Source organism: Microcaecilia unicolor, chromosome 6, assembly GCF_901765095.1.
Source record: "Microcaecilia unicolor chromosome 6, aMicUni1.1, whole genome shotgun sequence".
In the NCBI taxonomy this organism is placed as follows: Eukaryota; Metazoa; Chordata; class Amphibia; order Gymnophiona; family Siphonopidae; genus Microcaecilia; species Microcaecilia unicolor.
Window position 1 is genome coordinate 140,505,937 of NC_044036.1, and position 24,240 is coordinate 140,530,176.

The window sequence follows — 24,240 nt, forward strand, 5'->3', positions numbered from 1 at the left end:
TGTGCCCACACTTTTCCCCCAAGTTGATTTTCAATATGTGAATTAAGTGAACGTTGCCCCCTTTACAGTCACTGCTCTTTGAACATTTATTAATGAGCAGTTCGGTGCTCCTTAACAAGAACTTAAGATTTTGACAAAACCTGCATTTTTTTTTTAAGAACACACCACAGCACACAGCTGGTTCTGGCTTCTGGACTTTTCTCCCTGCTCTTTTAGGTTCTTAGCTCGGTGAACCAGCCATCACTGGGACCTGCATCATAAAACTCCATTGAACATGACTCAATATGCCCCCCGTCTTTAGCTACCCTCTCATGCAGCCCAGCAATGGCAACCATATACCTCATCAGAGGGCCAGACTACAGCTGCCTTGGGAACCCAGTACACCTCAGGAACCCATTCTGGTCACTAGCACCCAAACCTTACTAAAGTCGCTAAAACCTGATTGAATAGAGAGCCAATTAGCACTGATACTTGAGATTTTAACTAGTAATTGGTGTTAATTGGATTTAAACATTACAAACAAATTTAGGCATGGATCCAAAAAAAAAAAAAAAAAGGGGCACAGCCATGGGAGGGACATGGGCAGATCAGGGGCATTCCTTGAATTTATGCACATTGTTATAGAAGGGGCCGGTGTGAGGATTGACACCAAGGTTTCATTGGTGTAATTGGCTGCGCCTAAATTTCGTCATGGTTCCCGGTGCAAAGCGCTATTTTTTTTTCATGCCAATTTTTTTTAGATACACAAAAGAAAACGAGGGGAAAAGAGGCCAGTCCAAAATAAGAAATTGAAACAATGAAAAGGAGTGTTCTCATTGAGCAAAAGTGGTGGAACCCATGCGAGACTACTCAAAAATCCTAAACAACAGGGAAAACTCTCTGAAATAAATCTAGATTGGAGGCATCCTGTAGCAATTATAAAGGCTACAATAGCCCAAAGCTATTCCAGATGTGCAGCACTTCATCTGTACTAATCATCTGCCTCCACTGCTATAATGTCTTTTTAAAATTATTATAAACAAATCTTTAAAGCAGTTAAAAATCAAAATCAGCAACTCTGGTACTTAACTGACACAAAGCTGGCACAGTGCTGAAGGTAAATCAAACACCCCCGACGCCCACTACAAAAAAAAACAAAAAAAACATGGCATTTCGGTTCCACAGAACCTGCTTCTGGGGTGATTTCAACCAGGTCACCAAACGATACTACAGCTGTAACAAGCGGCAACTGTCAAAAAAAAAAAAAAGATGCAGAGTCTAATTTTTTAGGTGACACTTATAGAATTTAGTCCTAGATTTTACTATTGTTGATAGGTGTGCCTTCCTCCATGAACAGGCTATAACTACTGTCGCTGTAGCATCTGAAAGACCAACCTAGTCCTACTGCTAACTAAAGGCTAAAGAGACAATGTCAGGGAAATTCTCCCCCAGCAGCTGTTGGCATCTGCCTTGGCTTTGGACCTGCATCTCAACAGCAAAGCAGCCAAAATCACTGGACACCCAAACTGTGGTCTCCTCAACCGAATGGACAAAAAAAAAACCTTGAGACCAGGTCGGACCCTGTTGCTTCACACGTACTTGGAATCCTTTAATCCAATTAATATTATGTCACATAGTTATAGAAACCGTGAATGGAAAGTCTTATAAAAGAGAATCTTTGCCCTTGGTTTACAGAAGTTACCATATTGAAAATGATGCTAGCCAGCTATAATACAACAGACGGATAGTATATCATGGATCACTGCATTTTAATAAAAACCAGTAGGCTCAATATTCAGCTCATGGTGGTCAGGGTTTTTTTTTTTTAAATATGTCACACACTGCAGTTAAAATAACATCCTTCTTGCTGTCCTAGCTTTATCTGAATATCCACTTACTGGATAACCTCTAGCCCCACCCATAGACCAGCCCCACCCCATCAGTGGCCAGATATTGCCAAGGCGGTCAGAGAACCTATGCAGTGGCACGATGCATCTCACTCCAGCATTTATCCAGTTAGCAGTGCCTTTGAATATTGGCCCCAGTAGCTACTAGATTCTAACAGTATCTCATAACAGAAATATCTCACTTAGCCATAGTGACAATTATAAGCTTATTAGCTAGCAATGTTCTAAATCTACTGCCCGACTACAGTAAGGCTTCCTGTCAATACATCTTAGGTTACTAAATACACATGCTCTGATCACTAAAAAAAAATCCAGCTTTTTTTGGTCTAACACAGGAGTGTTGTGTCAAATAACATTTTGAATTACCCCAAAAGATTCCAGAGATAGATCTCGAGTAATGTAATGGAGAGCCTGCTTAAACAGCGTCCTCAAAACATTTCACATGCATCACATCACAAGTCTACTAGCTTCTCATCACCTTTTCATAGGAGCATTCTCAGGAAAGGAAGGCTTGACTGGGCATTGCCTCCTGCTTCTTTGGATTTCCAATTTAGCCAGAACCAAGGCTGGCATCTGGTGCTATGAACTGTCATTTACTACTACTGGGGCTTTTCTACCTGTTTGTATATTCTTGGCCCAACTCAACCCTGCCAAGACAGCAAGTGTCCTCACACACAGGCCTTCTAGTCCTCTGCAGAGCACTAGGTGGCACCACTGAGTTGTGGCAGAGACTCTCTGCACCCAAGTAGCTGTGAATACTGCTTCCGCAGCAGGCTACAGCCCCAGTCAGCTTGCCAACACATCCAGTAATAGGAGAAAGACTGAAATGGTCCATCTCACCTGCCCGGTATGGTGGTTAGGGTTGTAATGGCTTGATCTTTAAAAATATTCTCTCTTATGGTATAAAGATACCATATACCATTAAAAACAATGAACCTATTAATGTATAACAGCACCTACGAATTTTATAGATTCAACAGTACTTTAAACTGCCCCTCTTTCAGGCAATGGAACAGTCCAAGTGAACCTTCTCTGGAAGACATGACACTAGCGAACAGATAATAATGCAACTGGTTTTATAACAAAACTAGTCCTTTACTTAAAGGATTTAAGCATTCATTGATATCTTCAGCATAGAGATGCTAGAAGAATATTTTGCAAAGGTGGGAACTAATTTGCCTGTTTCTTCAAGTTCAGGAACAAGTAATTTAGTTCTTACCTGCTAATTTTTCTTCCTTGAGCCTCTCAAGACCAGTCCAGACACTTGGGTTTGTGCTGTCCTGCAAGCAAAAACTAGTGTCTGAACTGGTCCGGTGGGACAATTAAAGAAACTAGAGTTGAAAGCCACTACAGTCCCATGTATATGTGATCATGTGGCTTAGGACTTTCTACATTTAAGTCCCCTAGCCACCCTAATTTAGTCCTAACATGGCCTCCCATCTATAAAAATAAAATGTATATATAAAATATATTCTAATCAAACAACCTTTTACAGTGAAGTTTTATTTCAACATCCTTCTACATAAAAAAAATTAACTCAGGAATGTAAATAAATGCTCTTTTACAGTTTCATTTTTTGCTGTTGTCTAAATGAATGCTAAGTATTTTGCAAGCGTTTTGTTATTAGAACTTTGGCTTTTAGGGGACCCGCAGCTTTGCTCCCCATCTTCCATTCTAGCTAGGTCTACATGTTACCCCATAATCAGCTTTTGGACTGATATAATCAAGACATTTTAGTAGAAAAACTACCGTTTATTCGTAGTAGCATTTGCAGAGATGTTAAGTCACACTCACCTTCTCTCAGTCATTAGAGGATCAATGCCAATGCGTTGATCTTAACCACCATTTCCAGGAAGAAAAGTCAAGTGGCCCAATTAGGAGGAAAGCTATTGAGCCTCTCTGCCTATTGCTTCCTCCAGCCATATCCCTTTTTCCTGTATCTACAAGCACACATGCTCTGAAATCTAAGAATTTACTGTTAACCACAGGGTAGATGGTACTTTTCAGTCCAGAAAATTTAAGCAGGTAATTATTTCAGTACCTGGGCAACTTCCTTTGATGATTCTCATATTTCCTGCTCTGTCTATATCCTTTCAGTGGCATCAAAGAAAAGCTGTATATTTTTTTAATTTGCAATGCAAAACGATACTTAAATTTGTAGATTTATACCCCAGACCCACTATTTGAAAATCTCACTTCTTTAGGATGGTCTGCTCTTACCATCTCTGCATTTAGTAGTGAAGGAATGTGTAATGTGGGAGGTTTAAAAAAGAAAATGCAGATTAAATGTTTGTCCATGCAGATACAAATACAGGGTATCCTGGCTGGAGGTGAAGGTAGTCTAGAAGACAACCTTTTTAAAGATATTTTCTAGCCACATTATTAAAAGAACAGGTCATTATTACTATTTATCACTAGCAAGTGCCTCCTTACAAGGTGGGTTAGAGGACTTAGCATTTCATGGTGTTTGGACAGTGCAGTGGTGTCACACTTTGGTTGACAACCAACCACTAAACAATGGTAGCGATCATAAAACAAGAAAAAGTATAGAGTCATAAAAAGATGTGCTTCTGTTGTCTACTGGCATTTTCATGGTGGTGGAGAATAAAGTGAAGCTTAGAGCAAATATTGTTTTGGTAGGACATACATTTGAGACCCAGCACAGGCAATTAAAAGCCTAAAAGTTAAATGCAAAACAAGACTCAAAGAATTATTTACCCTTCTTCAAGAAGAGAGAAATCACCAAACAGATTACGTCCACCACCTAATAATTAATGGTCTAAAGGCCTCTTTGTTCTGGTAAATGGAGCATTCAGCAGTCCCATAATCTCTCCTTTGTTTTGCCTAGTGCAGAGATCTACTGGTTAGATTAACTCTGAAGAAATGTGGACATCTTTTATTCCATGAATATTCAAAATCCAAAATATGAGAGAGAGATCGCATGAGGCCATGTAGATTGCCCGAAAACAGGGACCTTGATAACCCTGAAAGCTCACATCTAAACAACTGAAATAGCGAAGGGTAACAGTGGCTGATGTCTTGAGACAGGACATTGGCCCAGATAGTTTAAGGACATCATTCTGTCTGTCGGAGCTGTACTCAACCTGTGGTGATTTGTTAACCCTTTGGAACCTGCTTCCATTCTCTCCATTGCAGCTGGACTGCGAGGTGGAAGCTGCCATTGACTTTGATCAAATTAGACTGTACTGAACTATGGTTGACTACCTGATTAAATATTTCAACTATGAATTCTCATGTTAGTTTGATCAATGCCAGGAATCCAACTGCTTAGTCAAAGCTGTGTAGTTTAGTACATATATGCTTTGAAAAGCTTAGCTATATGTGTTGAAGCAACATCTCACCTTTAAAATTACTGAGCTCTGGCTAGTAGCCCTTGTTTTTCCTATAGAAACCAGCAGTAAGTTTTCTTCATTAGAGGGCAGCTCCAGGCCAGGAAATCAATCTTACCAGAACCTGGGCAAAACTAAGGGAGTGGGGGGGGGGGGGGGGGGGGGGGAGGGTGAAGGTCCCTCACTAAAGAAACTGGGCACAGTGGGGGCTTCCTTCAATGAGACAGTATCTTGAACCTGCAGTACCGTGAACTGGACAAGGCATGTTTTGTGTTCTACATCAGCACCAGGTTTTCTCCCTGGCTTTTCCAGAGCAGAGAGCCATGAAAAGGGTCAGTAGATTGCTGCCAACCTATAACCAACCACAGAATGAACAATCCTTTCATTCTGAAAGGATGGCACCATTTAACAAAGTAGGCTCAAGAGATAGCCATAGCCAAAATGTTCTCAGCTCCAGCGAGAAGTTGGCATTAGAGCAAGGACAGAACAGCTGCTACCTCATTCCATGCTTTTTAAATTATACTCGGTGATTTTGAATGAATGGGAGCTGCCAGCTTGGCATAAGGGTGTAAATTTGTGTAAAATGCTCCAAGACTTAAAAGGAAAGGTTGGGACGGTCCTGGATTTACGCCATTATGACTACAACCATGTTATTTCTCTCCAAAATGAGCAGGAACTACTCAACTGTGGGGCCTATAGCTATGTGTGTGTGCGGAGGGGGGGGGGGGGCACGGAGTCCGCATCTTGTTCAGCCTGTGTTTTCATCACCTGCAACTAGTTGGCCACCCTACTGGTTATCTCTCTCATATGTATATTCATCCTCGATAGTTACCCAGTCACATCCCTTCTTCAGCACAGCACATTATAAAAAACAAAACGAAAAAACAAAAGCTATCCATTCTGCGTTTGTTTTAATGTGACTCAAATATACTAGTGATTTAGAAATATTAAATGTTATTAACTTAATCCAAAGATAGCAAACTCTGGTCTTCAGGATAACTAAAGTATACAAAAATTACCCTCATTTTAAATTCAAATACAATTGACAAAAAAACATCCGTCTGGCTCTGGAGGAGCAGTGCTGTCTACCTGGGCCTTAATGCTTCCTTCAAAGTGAAAGGGCTTCGGCCTAGCAACCTACAGCTGTGTGAGAGACCCGATAAAGAAAAGCAATGACTAGCAGGCACCTGGGACCCAGGCGTGGGACACGTTGCCAAACATTATTTCACAATTCTAGTATCACAAAATGCTGGACAAGTAAAATGCACATCAACTGTACAAGCAGAGCACTGCAGGTTACGGACCATGAATACTGCTGGCAGCCTCCACCGGCACTGGGCTTCTACGGTCAGCAACAGAACTACTATTGGCACAAGCAGCAGACTTCACAAGACAATGTGGTGAGAGGGCTGGGGATAAATAACGTGTACTGAGAAGCCAGAAGTCGGGGACATATCGAGAAGGAAGGTGTTGCCATAAAGGGAAAACAAAACAAGCTTCCTTTCTACCCTTGAATACACTAGTGTTTGGTTGCTAGTTAGGCCACTTAAATGGGTGGAAAGCAAGGTTAACAAATAATAAAGGGTGATTGTCCAAATCACTTCCTTTCATTTTATTTATTAACCTTTACCCGTCCCAGACTCAGAAATGCTGCAATACCAACCTCTCATTGAAAGATGCCAACTAGAATACTGACCCCTCCCCCCACTCCTGGTACAAGCAGCTGAACTGGGACTTCAAAGACTGGAGTCACTGAACCCTATTTACTGTATTTTCAAAGTTCTTCTGAGGCCATGTTGGGGATTTAATTTCCCCATCAGCACTTTTTTTTTTTTTGCTTGCTTCCATTGTATTTAAAGAGACAGTAAATAGTTTGTTCAGTGTAGAAAGAAGAAAATGGGGCATTTAACAAGGCTCAGCCTGTTTGGCTTCAAGAGTCAGCAGGATGTTACTCTTCATGCTCTCCTTTTGACTTGCTGCCCCAGAAGAATTCATCTCAGATTAATTAAAAATTCAAATTTCGTGAATAATACTGACCTGCCCCTTGGAATGGCCCCTGTCCTCACCCTCCTTAAAAATTTTCCCTCTAAACTTGCTGCAGTCCCTCCTTCCCTAGATATCTGCTTCCCCGACTCTGGCTTCCAGCCTCTTAATTATTTTTTTTAAATGAAATACTGCCATGTAGTTCACTAATTGGCACAGCTGCGATCAAGCATGGCTGGTTGTAGCAGAAAACTAAGCTCCTCCCACCCACTGCCCAATCATACTGGAGCCGTGTACATCAAGTTAGATTACAGTCTCAAAGAGAGTAGTTTTTTCCTTCGTAGTGGGGGCAAGAGCCTCTGGTGGAAGCAGCTTAGCCTCAGCTTCAGGAGTCAGGTATTCGAGAAGGTGGTGACCCCAGATAGGCCTGGTTAGGAGCTGCCAGCGCTATAGAAAAGAAAAGGAAAGGAAAGAAAGCAGTCATCTGGATTCAGGATTTCAGGGGCAATACTCAGATTTTATGCTTGCTATAGAAACTAGAGATTTGCCCTTAAATACCACAAGGAAAGTTTGCAGAGGGGATCCTGTTAGTCTTACTAATTCAGTGGTGATCTAGGCAGGGCCACTGAGAAAGAGCCAGGCCCGGGCCACCACAACTGCCGCCGACCCCCTCCCCATCTGCCTTACCTTCCTTTGTCTGTTCTTCCCTTGGTCTGACACTCCTGTGTGCTGGGACCCAGGTTATCGGCACTAATGCAATCACCCTGGTTCCAACACGCAGGAGAGAGAGAGACAGACCGAGGAAACAGAACCTTCTGCTTGCCTCCGGAAGCCTGGCCTGACCCGGGGAATCTTGTCCCCCCCCCCCCCTCTCAGCAGCCCTGGACCTAGGGATGACCATGTAACACCATAAACTGAATCTAAGCTATGAGTGAGCAACCAATAGGGAGCCCCTGCCAAAAAATAACCCCCAAAATATTAAAAAAACAAAACAAAAAAAAAACTAAGTGCACACTAGCAGTATCACTTCATATTCTTAAAAAACAAACAAAGTAGAACCCCCCCCCCCCTCACCAGAAGGACAATTTCTCTTTGAAGTTCTCTCATGGTAGTTATGAACTGACAAAAGTCTTTTAATATTACATCTAACACACCTGCATCCATGTGCACCAACATACACCCCTCCCCACTCATGCATCCATGTGCACCAACATACACCCCTCCCCACTCATGCACACTACTGCCAAATCTCTCTGCCAGAAGTTGAAAATAATACAACACCCACACCCACACCAGGAGGAGGGGAGGGGAAGGGGGGCGAAAAAAATGAAGATGAACAGAGCTAAAGAAAACAGAGAAGGGAGAGACAGAGAAAGAAAAAAAAAGTTTGAACCACAGAGTGTTCCCAGTGAGATGTTGGAGGGGCTTCCCGAGGATTCTTCAACTTCTTGTCAAACTATTGTATGAAAATGGAGCATCTTACCAAGTGGAGCAGAGCAATACTGGATATTCCCCAACTTCTTGTCAACAGTTCTGAGAGTTCCTGGCTATAGAAAGTGTGATTTGGTGCACTTTCCAGATCAAGATTCTGGGGGATGAGGGGACGAAAACCCCTCTCTCTCTCTCTCTCTCTCTGTTAGGCTACATGACAGGCAAAATCAAGGGACACTTACCTCTCGCAAAGATCCTTTACAGCGTAGAAGCTTGCAAACAACTGTGAGGGGGATGCAAAGCATGGAGGCCAAAGCAAGACTCAACCCAATGGCTTCCCCCCACCACGGATACACATAAGTATTATTGTATGTCAGAGGCTTATAGTTCACTACATGGAAGAAGAAGATCCCCTAGAAATGAGAGAGAACCGAAGAGATAAAGGTTATTTTATGGAGAGGCGCATGATTATAAGCCATAAAACCTCCTCTACATCTGCCACTGCATCAAGTAAGTTATGTTCATGGAATGCCATTCCAGACTGAACACGCTTTTGCTCCACTGTGCCAGCCTTGCTAAATCCAGCTACACTCTTGGTATCATTCCCAAACCTAAATATAGCCAACCACCATGCCAACAACTGAAGTGTGTCAACAAAACCTTCCATCAAGCTTCATTTCAAGATCAGCCCCTACTACGTGCACTGAAGAGGAAGGGGCAATGCACACAGCATCAGAAGACTGGATGGTCTGTTCTGGTCTTTACCTGCCATCATTTACGGTTATCTGCTTACACAGAATTTATCAGAATTCCTCCTGCTTGACCACTGAAGCATTCCACAACATAATCTGGTTCTTATATACCAAATATACCTCCATGAGAGATTCACAAAACCTTAAAAATGGTCACAATCACCATGAATTATAAATACCGAAGAATCCCTAATTAAAAAAGAATCAGTTCCCAAATCCCTTATCCCTATATCAGTTACCTAAAATATACTTCTGATACAGAAAAGTCTTTAAATCATTTGTAATAGAGCATATACAGGTTGGTAAAGTTTTCCAGTTCTTTGCTGCTTGATAAGCAAAAAATGTAACAAAGTGGGGTTTTTTTTTTAAATCCCCTTCAGTTTTGGAAAAGAAAGTTGACAGCATGTAAAAAAAATACTTTAAGCGTTGGAGTAAATTCAACTAAAGAAGAGGTAGAATATGGAGCAAACCCTTGCTGGATTTTAAAGAGAATACAGAAGAATTTAAACAAAATCCTAGCCTCAACTGGCAGCCACTGTACCCTCTAAGCTGGGAAAGAGTCCAACTACATTGCTGCCAGTGGGGGGCGCTGCTTCAATATTTTCTTTTCAATCACTAGGGACCGGCAAGTTCCCCGTAGTCCTGCAGACCTTGCCTGTCCCTCACTATTGAAAATGTGATAATGAAGTAGCACCACCCACTGGTGGGACTGTAGATGGAGGACGCCCACTCAGTTTAGAGGGAACAGTGCTAGCAACCAGAGGAGGTGAATTTTAAAAAAAGGGGTTATTCTTTCCATTTTAGGCAAAGAAAAAAAAAGTCATATTACCATATTCTGACTGGTTTGTAACTTCTTTTGTAGGGAGGTAGGGCAATCCAAGAAAATTATATTGCAATAATCCAGGGGCGTAGCCAGACCTTGGCAGGAGGTGGGGGGCCACTGTTTAGCTGCTCCCCCCCCCCCCCCGCAACCCCCCCTGCCACTTTGGACCGCTGCCGCAACCGCAACCCCCACCGCATCACGTACCTTGTTTGCTGGCAGGGGTCCCCAATCCCCGCCAGCTGAAGAGTCTTCTTCAGCGCCGGTCCCTCCATTGTGGGATCATCTGTTTCCGATGCCTTACATCCTGCACGGGGCTACATGCATGGTGCAGGACGTAAGGCGTCAGAAACAGATAATCCCACAATGAAGGCACCAGAGTCGACCAGCGCTGAAGAAAACTCTTTGGCTGGCGGGGATTGGGGACCCCTGCCAGCAAACAAGAGACTTGATGCGGCGGTGGTGGGCAGCGATGGCAGGGGGGGGTCAAATGTAGAGGGGGCCAGGGTATAATCTGTGGGGGTCCATGCCCCCATGGCCCCACGTAGCTACGCCCCTGCAATAATCAATCTGGGACAGAAATAAGGCTCCCAAGTACACATCTCAGTTACCCCCTTATATTTTATGGCGAGCCCTTCAAACCCCATCAAAAACCTACTGTACCCAACTACACACCACTACAATAGCCCTTATATCTGCAAGTGTCACCTATATATGGTTACAGTAGGTGTTTGATGGGGTTTGGGCAGTGGTGTGCTGGAGCCAGCTCGCACGAGCCGGTTAAATTTTGTACCGAGTTGCGAGCCGGTTGTTCCCTAGTGCAAGCCGGCTCTCCTCCCTCCCGCCCAATCCGGTCCCTCACGTCACCGACCTCACCTGACTCTTCTAATTCTTCGGGGCAGGCAGTCTTGCCTGCCTGCTACCAGCGCTGGCTCTCCCCTGCCGGTTCACACTTTAAAAATGGCCGCCGAGACTTCTGCTGAAGTCTTGGTGGCCATTTTGAAGCACGAACAGGCAGGGAAAAGTCAGCGGCGCTGGTAGCGGGCAGGCAAGACTGCCTGCCCTGAGGAATTAGAAGAGTCAGGTCGGTGAGGGATGGATCTGGAGGGAGGGAGGAGAAGTCGCCGGTGAACAACTTGGGAGGGGTGGCAGGGGAGAGAGAAGAAATGCTGGACATGGATGGAGGGGAGGGAAGAGTGAGGAAGGAGATGAGATGAGGGAAAAGGAAGAGAGGAGAAAAACTGCACATGGATGAAGAAAATAGGCAGAAGCTGAGGACCAGAAATGGAGGAAAGGAAGCCCTGGAAACGGAGAGGACAGATAGCAGCAGAATCGGATACTGGGTCAGCATGATCAGAAAAACAGTCACCAGACAACAAAGGTAGAAAAAATTCATTTTATTTTCATTATAGTGTTTGGAATATGTTCACTTTGAGAATCAGGTGCTCAACATTAAAAGTTTATATTTATTTAGTTATTTATGGCATTTTATCGCACATTAAACATGAATTAGATTGGAACCTGGGATCATTTAATTTTTTTTTCCTGGAGTAATGCATTGCCACCCCCCAGGCTCTCTCCCCGGCTATAGCCAGCTCTGCAATTTGGGGGGGGGGGGTCGGGGAGAGAGCCTGTTAAACATGTACCAGCACACCACTGGGTTTGGGGGGGGGGGCTGACATTCCACCACAAGTGTAACAGAGGATCCCCTTCTCCACAGTGAACTGCACTCACCACTAGGCTACTCCATGGACCTGCTTGCTGCTCTAAGGCGGGCATGTACTGTTTTTCACATCTTTAGGGGGGTGGGAGGGGTCATTCCTTTATTCCTCCAGTGGTCATCTAGTCACTTAGGGCACTTTTTCGTGGCTTAGTCATTATTAAAACAGGTCTAGCTCAAAACATCTTAGTTTTAGTCATGGATGTTTCTGTTTTCCTCTGTTATGGCAGAATAAGGTCAAAGTGTTAGGAACACGCAAATCCCGCTCCCAACACGCTCACCTATTATTTGGACTCATTGCAGATGACTTGAATAGATAAACGTCTGCAAAATAAGTTTCAAAAATAGTGATTTGAACATTTCGGCAAGCAAGACGTCCAAATGCTGCTTTCTGCCACTTTAGACCTTTTTCTCTTTTGAAAATGAGCCTAAAATCAGACTAGACATTTGATAAAATAAAAATAAATTAACTGGTTAAGCCTCTCACAAATCCATGCTGGGTGCACCAGGACACTCCTGGCACTGATGTCTACACTTTCAAATGGTGCAAAGTATGCATTTTTCTATGCATGTATGATTTGTATGAGTGTGTTTTTGTTTTGTTTTTTAATTGTGTGCCTGTATCCAGTTCATATATCCATTCTATACTCTGTGCTTTACACCGAGTATCTCTTGTACATACACTCCAATAATCTTTTAGAAAGAAAAAGATAGGTTGATTAGAAGCCAGGCACCACTAGATGGCACCCTTTCCACACCACAATACAGTATTTGCATGGAAACTCTTGAGACAACTACCAGATAAATAAGGTCAGCCTTTTACATAAAAAGCAAATCAAAATTACACACATTTAAGTGTACTCCAATATGACAGTTTCTTCAAGCTCCTTTGAACTTTTCTTCAGTTGGAACCAGGGCTGGGGTTTGGCACCTTGAACATTCATTTGTTGTAAACCCAGAAAACTTTTTTCCATTTTACACCCCTCATCCTCCCATCAGAACTGGTCTTGTCATTGCGATTCTCACCAGTAGGGGGCCAAACACTAATGCTCCTGCTGCAACCCTATGATTACAGGCCCTAAATCCAGACAGTAAATTGCCACCCTTGAGCAAAGGCACAAATGCCAAGTCTCACTCACTAGGGATGGGTCACATTCAACTGAAAGCTTTCCCACTCTGAGTCGGTTTAAGATCACTGCTTGACCACTGGTCCTGAGCACTGCTTTCATAAGAGGCAAGACTAACCCAAGTGGCCCCTACCAATTGAGAAAAAGGTCTACATACATGTAGAGGCAGCTAAGGTTCTGGTACCAAGCTGCTGGACTGTTTCCACAGAGGCCAGGTACAGGGGACCCTGTTCTGCTACACTGCCTGAGAAAAACAGCAGAAGGAAGAGAAAGCCAAGATATGCTATGGAATTCAGCAGGAGAAGAAAAAAATGACACCCAAGATAAAGACTATCATCCAGACATCCCTTCTGGAAGGATCCAGCTAGACCTCGAGATTGTAAATGGGAAAGGGACAATTAACAAGACAACTACTCTGAATTTGTATGTGTTAATTTCTATTCTGGACAACTTTACTGCAATATACTGAAGAATATAAATAGTTGTATTGAATGAAGTGACCCCTCTGTAGAAATATACAATTTTCAAGTTATCCCTTCAACTAACTGTGGACTGTTTATTGACTGAGAAACTTGAGCGAGGAGTGGATTGTGCGCCAGCCAGCTTCCTAGTTTTAGTAGTCCTGGCTTTGCCCTCAAGCCAGTTCATAAAAACATATTTGTGTAACCCATATGCCGCTGATATCTAATCCAGAGTTACACTAACTTCCTGTGTACTTTGCCTCCTCATATCCCATCCCTTGTCCCTGCACCTACAATATATGAGCTATGAAGCCTTTACACACTTGTAGCCACTGAGTGGAGCACAATTTTCAGCCTTTGTTATGTGGGCAAATTCCTTTGAAAAATTGTCCTTATACTGCCTCTATAGCTTTTCAGGGGCACCAAAATGACAAACATTTTATGCTGCTTTTTTCAGTTTGCAAACGCCACTTTCATTTCTCAGTTTATACGCCAAGCACATGGCCTGAAAAATCTCAATTTAACCTTCAATCTCATTCTTTGGTACGGTCCACCCTTGGCATCCCTGATCATGACTCCACCCTACCTATAGGGGGCAGTGAATGCTAGCTCTGAAGCATCCTCAGCCCAGAGACAGTGGCTTGAACAGGGGACTTTGTGCACTGGAGCCACTCCAGATAGAAACAAATGGGATACGAGTCATGACCATCTGTTTCTACCATTAAAAACTTACCACACAGACTAGAGGGGTAAAAACAGACCAGCACCATTTCATGTAAGGGAAAGGACGATAACCAATCATACGAGCAACGTCATCCATAAACCGATCTGCACCTGCATTGAATCAAACCAGAAAAGAAATTTATGGCACCTTTTCAGAATAGCTTTTCCAGGTGCTAGCTCTACCGGCTCATCCTATTACATTCCACATCATCTTAGTTATTCTGTATAAACTTCAGTGGCATCAGCTTTGGAAGGACCAGATTTACAGTAATGCAGTCAGTCACTCTGAAATTTCTCTCTCTCTCTGGGTCAAAACCAGCCTTCCCTTTTTGGGACTGCAGAACTTGGGAAAAGTGCTTGAGCCTCCTCCATTCAAAGGAACAGGATTCCACTGAAGACAGATGAGCACAGGAAGTATCACAGCTCATCCACCAAAGCACCTGTAGGACAAGAGGCCTTGCCAGGAAATTTAAAAAAAGGGCCAGTTTCATTCATCCTAAATCCCAGACTATTCAACAGTGAAACCACCATCACAGAGAACAAACTAGTACTTGAGTATTGATACTCAACCCCAGACTGATGTGAAAATAACTGGGCAGGAAACAAACCTGAAAGTTCTGACAAATGACAACTAGCAGAGATTTGCTGTTGGATACAGTTTTATTGACATGAAGATCGGGGTGGGGGGGGGGGGGGGGAAGGGAAATCACAAAATATGCTACTTGGACTTCAAGCTATAAGCCCCTTCCTCAATATGGCAGACAAAAAGGAGAAACCATTAGGTGAGTATGTGGATATGAATTAACATTTTGTGATGTATTTTAATCTGTTTAAGTATTGAAAAGTTTTATGTAAACTGCTTTGGGTTTTTGCAATGTAAGGTTGTACACTAATTGAATATGTCAGAGCTATTCATTCCTAGTTCCCCATATTAGCTACCCTACTGTTAAAAGCGAAAATGCCAATTTTCAAAAGGAGTAAGGTGTCCTACTTTGCGTGTTAGACACCTAACTTGGTCCCTTTGAAAACTGCTAGGGCACAGTACCTAAAATGTAGGTTCCTAAAAACTAGTAGCAACAGGAGTGGAGTTAAGATGGGCAAAATTTATAAGCACTTAGCTCTGATTTTCAACTCTAGATACCTAATGAGTTCCTGAATCTAGAGAAATGAAGTGCAGACCTGAATTAAGGTTAAGTTTTAGGTCCCTGAAGTCAGCTGAAAATCCACCTAATTTAAGAACTGGGTTTTTAAACAGTTGACCATGGTAATGGGTTCCAGTGCTCCTGCTCCATTCCTTGTTCTATTGCTCCAGTTGTCTCGTTCTCTTTTCCAGGTCTCACCTTTCCCACAACCCACTGTGATGCATTTGCTTTGTCTATTTTTCAATGTAGCAGGCTCAGGTCCTCAAGGCTCTTACCATAGACCCCAGGCGATCACAACACACTCCAGAAGGCTTGCCACAACAGCGTTATACCACTGGCTGAGTAATAGTCAAACAACTGGAAGACATACATTCCACCCTGTAGTTACATGACAAAGGACAGCACCGGTCATTATTCCAATTGCATATTTACAAGGAGTAAATCAGCAGTTTTACTTTACCTCAACAATCCAAAATGCTAGTGGAATGGCAATACCTGCTTGCATTGCAAGCTGAGTTTAAATTCAAGTTACTGATTAGTTTATCTCAAAACCAAACTGGATCCAGAAAATATAAACTTTTTTTTTTTTAACCAGATTTCAAGAATCTTATTGTCTATGTTTTCACTTTGCTGCATGTCCTATTCTTATGGTTCACTCTACCAAAGACGGGGGAGCAATTATAGACGATAAAACAATTTCAGATCACATAATTTCTGCCATAAGATGTGTTAATTTCACACGATTTGGTCAATATGTCCTTTATTAACAAAATAAAATCAACTACTATACTCCTTCACTCATTGATCATGAGTAAATTAGATTACTGCAATGTCCTTTTGCAGGGAGTATGTACTTTAGATTTAAGGCAATTACTAGCAACATTCCATGTAGAATCTCAGATAGGGAAAGGGAAATGGGACTTGATATACTGCCTCTCTGTGGTTTTTTGCAACTACATTTAAAGTGGTTTACATGGTATATACAGGTACTCATTTGTACCTGTGGCAATGGAGGGTTAAGTGAGTTGCCCAAAGTCACAAGGAGCTGCAGTGGGAATTGAACCTGTTCCCCAGGATTGAAGTCTGCTGCACTAACTACTAGGTTACTCCTCCTGCCAAATGAGGTATGCCTACTTAGAACAGGTCAATGGCTGGTGAAGTGGGCATGGTAAATGCATCATGCAACACGTGCAGTTGGTAATAGTCTACAAGTTCTGTGCGTCACCTGGCGACACGCACATGACACACTTATGTCCCCTCGGTGTTTGAAAGGCTGCTCGCTGAAAAGTGTCATTCCACTAAGGACCTTTAAACTTTCTTCCAAAAAGGCCAGCTGTACAGCAACACAGTTCCACATCTTGCACAAAGCCCGATACTATAGTTTTAACTTGGAACAGGAGAAAGATGAACTTTAAGAACTAGAACTTTCTGCTGGCTGACTTACCTCTGTCACCATGGACAGGTCAATGATGAAACACACAAGACAGCAGAGAGCAGCTGTGATTTCCCTCCGCACAAAACCGTTGATGGGGTGAGGGAACATGTCCAGGATCCCCGTGATGAACCCTTCAACCCCAACAAACTAATCAGAGAGGAGAAAAGGAGAACCAACAATAAATGCATGTGGTTTCTGTGCTAGAATTAAAAACTAAGGGGCCCCCCTTTGCTAAAACTTAGCCCAAGCTTAGTTAAGTGCTAAGAAGCCCATTATATACCTATAGGCTTCTTAGAATTTAGCACACACTAGGCTTTAGTAAAGGGCTCCCAAGTCATTTCAATTCAGTCCAGTGAACCCTGTCAACAATCTCTTGTGACTCTCTTGCATCATAATTGTCTTCTACTCTGTTGCTGCTCTACTTCTCCCCCTTTTTCTCTGTATTTCACTGCTCTGCACAGATTCCTGTCCTCACATGTTGACCACTAAGTGATTGACAGTTACACTGTTTTGTTTTTTTTTTGCCCTCTTCCCTCTCCTATAGGTCTCCCCTTGCTCAATTATTCCTTCTGTCCCTCTTCCTCTATTCGCCTATCCACCAAAACCTAGAATCCCAAAGCCTTTCAGATCAATTTTGAATTCCTCAAGTAGATCTTAAGATCTTTCCTTTTGGATACCTGGCTGTCAAGTCCCAGAACGAGAAGCATGAAGAAGAAAAGAGCGGCCCATATTGGAGCAAATGGCATCAGAGTCACAGCTTTGGGATATGCAATGAAGGCCAGTCCTGGACCTGTAGATCAATTGTAACAAGTATGAGCAAAGCTGCTAACTCGACCATCCTGTAGGTCACGGGAAAGGCAATTAATGAAAAGTATCACACAACAAGCTTGAGGGTAGTGAAGTAGTGAAGTGGGGGGAGGGGGAAGAAGGGACAGGAAGCATGTGTGAAGAGAACTCCTAAGAGTGGAAATGCTCCCCACCAGTCATCTCAGAGCAGGGTGTGGCTAGCTAGACCTGAGAGATGCCAAATATCCTCATTGAAAAGTAAAGAGCAGATTCTCCATGAGAGCAAATTCCAAAGCAACCAAAGAAAAATATTGACGAGCTCCAAGATTAAAATTCCAAAATATTTGAGAGGCTAAATATAAATTAGACTTGACGTGAAGCTGTGTTTTGGCAAAGGCCGAATATGTAGCTCTCAGAATCTAGTCATACACGAGACTTACGGTCTATAGAAGCTGTAGAATTTGAATAGAACAGTGTTCAGATATATACAGACTCCTGAAGCAGTCATTGGTTTGCAGCAACATGGCTCCGTGTTGAGTCTAATTTATATTTAGCCTCTCAATCTTTTGGAATTTTAATTTTGGGCTCCTCAGTTTAGAAGTCCATTGGTCCATCCCTACTCCTTTCTTTGGTTGTTTTAGATTTCCTTGTCATGATGGATCTTTAGCAGATGTTATTAATTTTACAGAGCCATTCCCTCTAATAGGACAAGCTTGTAAAAAAGAAGTGTGGCTTACTAGGAAAATGTTGGGTAGGATTAGGATTTAGAAGTGCTGGGCCATGAGAACATTGCTTTCATTTTGACAGAGTCCAGGAAGTACAGGATGATGAAGAATTAAAATATTTTTTTTGGTCTAGGAACCACTAAAACATTCTAATATTAAGTGTGAGGATGGCTATAATCACACTTGCATGCTGTCCATTTCATCACCTGAAGTTGTTTAAACTTAGAGGGAATGAGCAAAATCTCTGTCTTCCACTGAAATGCCTCTGAATATTTTGGAGGGAGACAGTAACTATGTAAGACCCTGCACACAGTCAAAAAAAAAAAAAAAAAAAAAAAAAGGAGTCTTACAGAGGGAAAAATTGTCATTTTTGTGTCAGAGACAACATAATGTCTATTTGATAGCAGATTTTATACCAGCCCATGGAAGCATCATCATACTACATAAAAACACAGAACCTCCAGGGACAAGAGAGAGATTAGGACTAAGCCTCATGAAACCGGACCAAAAACTGCTGAAAAAGGGCAGAATATAAACAGGTTTTAAACAAAGACTACAAGATGATCTTCTGAGGACTGGAGCAGTTGACGTTCCAAAGAATAAGAGTGAGAACTATCAGCACTTGAGTCATGCTCAGTACTTACCAGACTCTGCCACCTTTGAGATGTCCACTCCTTGCTCCGATGCCATGAATCCGAGCACTGAAAAGACAACAAAGCCAGCAAAGAAGCTGGTGGAGCTGTTGATCACCGCCAAGACGTAGGCATCTCTGAAGCACCACAAAAGGGTGAAAGAGAGAGAGAAGCAAGCATCATCAGGAGGTGATCGAAGGCTCTCCACCTGCCTTGTTTTCAGAAGCTCCTGGGGGTGCCAGTACCTCAAGCGACCCACACTCCATGAAAATCAATCTTGACATCTAGCATCTAAGTCTTCAGAAACATGCACAAAGTCACCACAAAGTCTGGCTAACAAGACTGAGTCCTTTTAAATTTCTAACTTTTCCAGTACGATTCAAGAGCATTTTAAACCAAGCAAATTAGTGACTCTACCCCATTAATGGCTACCTAGTTTTGATGCCGGATCTGTACAACTCCTTTTTGGAAAGGACAATGTCAATTCTTTCCCATCTAAAACTGAATACAAAAAACTGGACCAATTGGTTAGAACAGTTGTCTGTTTATTCCAAGTTTGTTCTGGTTTTGCCTTGGTGTTTTCTCTGCTGAAATACCAGGATTTTTATTGATTTGGAAGAATTTTGACAAAGAAAAAAAAACTACACAAAGTTAGATAAGTTTGTTCCAATGCCTTTCTGAATTTCATAGAGACAATTAGTGGAGACACTTTCAGGGAATTTGGACTTTGCTCAAGCCCAGTAATAAGATTCTATTATAGTCCAGGAACATTTGGGATCTCAAAGATTTGTCATTTCTTGTATGCAGTGGTAAAGTAAAACCAGTTGCCCATTTTCACTCAGCCCCTACGTGGGGATACTCACCTGTAGCAGTTGTTGTGGAACCGATTATAGCTGCCTAAAGCTGTCAATGCCCCTAACCCAATGGCATAGGAGAAGAATATCTGAGTGCCAGCATCAATCCAGACCTGATGGAACAGGAGATATTGTTCAAGGGAAGAAGAAACACAGTGAAGGTTGAGCACAGCAGCGTTCCTTCAGAAAGAGACACTCGTGGACTGAATTTCTGGAGAAAGAGAAGACACCCTGCAAGAAGGAGGACTACGGATGACGTTTTGCTGAAAACAACTTCCTGGTACAATCTGCCTGGAGGCTGAAGACATCTTAGCTTTAACAGTCACTGTGCTTTCTTAGAAGATATGTGGCAGGGGCCCTTAGAGTGCTTTAACTACGGGATGACCTTTGATATCTCCTGTTCAAGATCAAGGTCATGGTTAGTGGGTTACCTATGCAATCAGATTCATCCTATTCCCCACCCTGAAATCCTCAGTATTGGTCGGTCTTTACCTGAGCTTCTGCGAGCTTGGACCAGTCAGGTTTTAGATAATATACAATGCCATCAACTGCTCCAGGAAGAGTAACACCATGAGCCAACAGAACAATCAGCACAACATAGGGGAACAGGGCAGTGAAGTAGACAACCTAGAAAGAAAAGTCAAGAAGTCATTCAGAATAAGGTGTGTCAGATGCCAAATTCCCAGCTCATCATGACTTCTCTCAATGCTGGTGCCTGGTCTTATGTGGTTGCTGTTGTGAGTTAACTGTAGTATTTTCTTTACATACCATATACTCAAGGTAATTTTTCAATTGTTTCTTCATATGAAATTTAAATAGCAAGGTGGTCTTATTAGGGGTGAGAAGGTCAAACATTTTTGTTTCCCTTTCAGTGTTTACAGGATTTTTTTTCATTATTTAGGGTTTAAAAAAAAAAAAAAAAAAATTTCATGGGAAAATGTCAACAGTACATCCTATCTGAGCAACAGCACTCTCTACTGAGGACACGTAAAACCACAAAATTTCAGCTTGCTTTCTGTCATTTTTGGGTGCAAAACATCATGGGGACTATTGGCGACATTTCCCATGTCATGATCATGAATGCCCATCCCTAGGTCCTGAGAGTTAACAGAATGGAAGTAAAGCTTTAAACATATTTTGCTTGTCACTTTTATAGGCAATCATAAGGCAGCCTAAGAGTCCTGCTCATTGGTCTATGCACTTTCTTCCTATAGCTGTGTTTGGTTTATGTAACTAGCTGGGGGGGGGGGGGGGGGGGGGGGGGAGGGGAAAGAGGGGAAATATATTGTATGAACTGCATCACCAACTTTTATAGCATTCTGATCATTCTTCCTTTTAGAAACTGACAGAGCAGTAAGAGTGAGCTAAAATTGTCTGACCTTATAATCCTAATGATGTCTCTTAAAATTATGATTAGATTCTGAATGAGAAACATTTTAAATCTCTTCTCCAGACAGAGGTTGTAATAGCAGGAAACCAGTACTGAAGGGTTTAGGCTTCAGCATTCTTGGAGCCTGGTGTGCTCAAGACTTTGCACTAAATGATTTTTTTAGAAGTCACTTTAAAAGCCACTCTCTCAAATGGCCCAAATTAATGTTTGAATATTTGTATTAAGTCACCAAATAGATCGCATGTATCAGAAGTGTGATCACAGAAAAGCAGACTTATTGATACAAGTCTAAACAAGGGGATAAAAAAAGGTTAATACTCCCATCACTATACCTCCCCCCCCAGACATACCCCTGCCCCCACCCTACCAATGGCATATATGTTCTCCACACTCCAAAGAAAGCAGAAATACATAGGTTTGAGAGGATACAATCAGAAGCTATTACAACTCCAATGTGTTCAAAAAGGTGGAACACACTTATCGATAAAGTACCCTCTGGTATTCACAGTATGATGCTCCATAAAAATGGCTCCAATTAAAAATCTGATCTTTTCCCTGTCCACCCCAAGTCATGACCAGCACTGTTGAGATCCTATACCTTATTGTTCAGTCAGAACCAAGGCTGGGATCTTGCATGAGCCTGCATTTGCTACTGCTGGGAGACTGCCCCGTTACCTCACTAATAGTCCTTAGCTAGGAGCCAAGCACCAGGATTCCTTCTGGAGCACCCCAGTCCTGTGCCCTAAATCTGGTCACCAGGTGTCACCACTGCATGACTAACTCCCTCACTCATTGTTCCAGAGACTGGGCTCTCATATATCGGGATTTATTATGAAGAGATTCACCCAAGGCAAAGTACAGTAGGTATAGTTTAACAAACTTATAATTTTGTTAACAGTATAATAGTAAAATAACCAAGAATAAACAAATACAATAAATGAGGTAAACTTGAAAACAGTACATTGAAACCTAGAATAAGACTACCATGAAACAGGATCAAAAGTATACACATTTAACAGTACTGGAATTCAAAATACCAGATATAATATACAATTTTTGCATAATACTAATGATACACCTAATAAGCATGCATTAGAACTTTCAACTAATCTTGTTAAAACTACTGTAATCTGCAAAAAATATAAATGCATCAGTTAAAAACAGCCTTTTATTTCTAAGCAGCCTGCTATCCGTAATCTCCATGGTGCTGTGCTTGTGCTCCTTGCTGATTCTCATGGCCGTATCGGGAACCATGAAATGCTCACAGTCATTAGAATGGGCCACTCAGAAGAGCCATCTACTCTGTTTTTGGGTCTTGGTCATAGTCAGTGGAATGGGATGGGCCACAAGGGCTGTGGATCCACCAATATTTTGCCCAGCACAACACCGGCAACTAAAAGAACACATGGGCAGGGCTGGAGACTGGAGGGGAGGGAATGACCAAACCAACCATAAAGATGTTCCTCCGCTCCTGGTCTTGACAAAACGTAAAGGAGAAAGTTAGTGGAGCTACAAGAAGGGGTTTTGATGAAGGGACTACAGATGTTAGGGAGTGTCAGAAAAGGAACAACAAAACAAGAAGTCTCTTGACAGCTACTGGCAGCAGGATGTCCAATGCATAGGCTCAGAAATGAATCCTCTGTATTTCCTAGTGCATGTTCTTGTGGGGAGGGGGAAGAATATAGCACAAGATTGATGGGCAACAATTCTAAAAAACCAGGGCCCCCATCAATGCAAAAGATTACCGCAGGGCTTAGCTGTTTTCCAAAGAAAACTCCATCAGCAATTTTTAGCTTATAGGAAGCTAGCCTTACCTATTCATGTAAAACAGACCAATTAGGGAAAGCAAAAAATGTAGAGGATTTTTCTTTTTACATCAAACTAGTTTTGTAGCTGGAAGATTAGTGCTTGCCTAACTCTTAAGATATTAGACATTTTAATGAACTTTGTTGTTTATTAAATATAATGGCAACTGAAACTTGGGCATATTGGTCTTTTGCATCTCCTGGAAAATGTTCCTCTTTGATGAATCCATTAATATGGAAGGCATGGCTGGGGAGATTAAAGCAACATGTGATTAATCCTGCTGTCCTGTGCGTTGAGGCGTGCAGGAAGGAGGAGACGTACAGAGTGGAAAGAACATATGAACTCAATGACAATCAAGAACTAATGGAGCAAGTGACCTCTGTAGGGTTAGGAAGATTAAATTCATTATGGTGTGACCACTAGGAAGTAAAGATACGTAATTTAAAATTCTGTCTTCATCTTTTTGTCTCTAAGGAAGACACCAAATCCAGTTTTATATAAACAGAGACTAATTAAAAATGGCATTCTCCTGTTAGCTTAGCTTTAGCAACATGCTAGAGCGGATGAAGGTTATAAAACACTAAATGTACCAGAGGCAGATTCACTGTGTACTGACAGCAAACTGGAGACAGATTGCCCTCCAAGTTCCGAGCTCCTCTTTCATCTGGTTTTCCTTCAATGCAAGCTTAGACCGACTTATCACCTGGAATAATTTGCTGTCCTCTGCCATAATTAGTTCAGGCGCTTATTTGAGAAGCTTTGAGTTTTAGACATATATAAACCAGCTTATAGATATGCATACACATCTAAACTCCAATTTTACAAAGCCTAGATATAAACATCTAAAAAAGCAAAAATGTGCACCTGGCAACGGAGTTAGATCTAGGCGGGCTTAAAAAAACCAAACATAGACTAGATTCTATATATGGTGCCTGAAAAACTGGTGCCAAAAATATTTCTGCCTAGGTGTATTCTGTAAACCGTGCCTACATTTAGGCGCAGTTTACAGAACATACCTAGCAGCCATGCCTACACTTAACTCTAGGTGTGTCAAATACCAGCGCCTAAGCTAGGCATGGAGCAGGCGTATTCCATTAACTGTGCACACAGATTTTTGGAATGCCCACAGTCCGCCCATTCTACATCCATGGCCACACCCCATTTTGGCAACATGCATTAGAATTCACAAGCACCACACCCTTACTTAAGCAATTCCA

General features: G+C 42.2%; 1 protein-coding gene across 1 annotated transcript in view; it reads right to left on the bottom strand.

Annotated features, from left to right (window-relative positions):
* Window positions 1–7,059: 7,059 nt before the first annotated feature.
* Window positions 7,060–24,240, bottom strand: part of LOC115473343 (sodium- and chloride-dependent creatine transporter 1-like) — a 58,637-nt gene continuing 41,456 nt past the window's right edge. Inside the window, 9 exon segments of the mRNA XM_030208222.1 lie at window positions 7,060–7,666; window positions 8,893–9,063; window positions 14,264–14,364; window positions 15,671–15,773; window positions 16,840–16,977; window positions 17,508–17,620; window positions 18,986–19,110; window positions 19,837–19,940; window positions 20,320–20,454. Coding sequence (XP_030064082.1) covers window positions 7,523–7,666; window positions 8,893–9,063; window positions 14,264–14,364; window positions 15,671–15,773; window positions 16,840–16,977; window positions 17,508–17,620; window positions 18,986–19,110; window positions 19,837–19,940; window positions 20,320–20,454 — 1,134 coding nt within the window. The 3' untranslated portion in view covers window positions 7,060–7,522.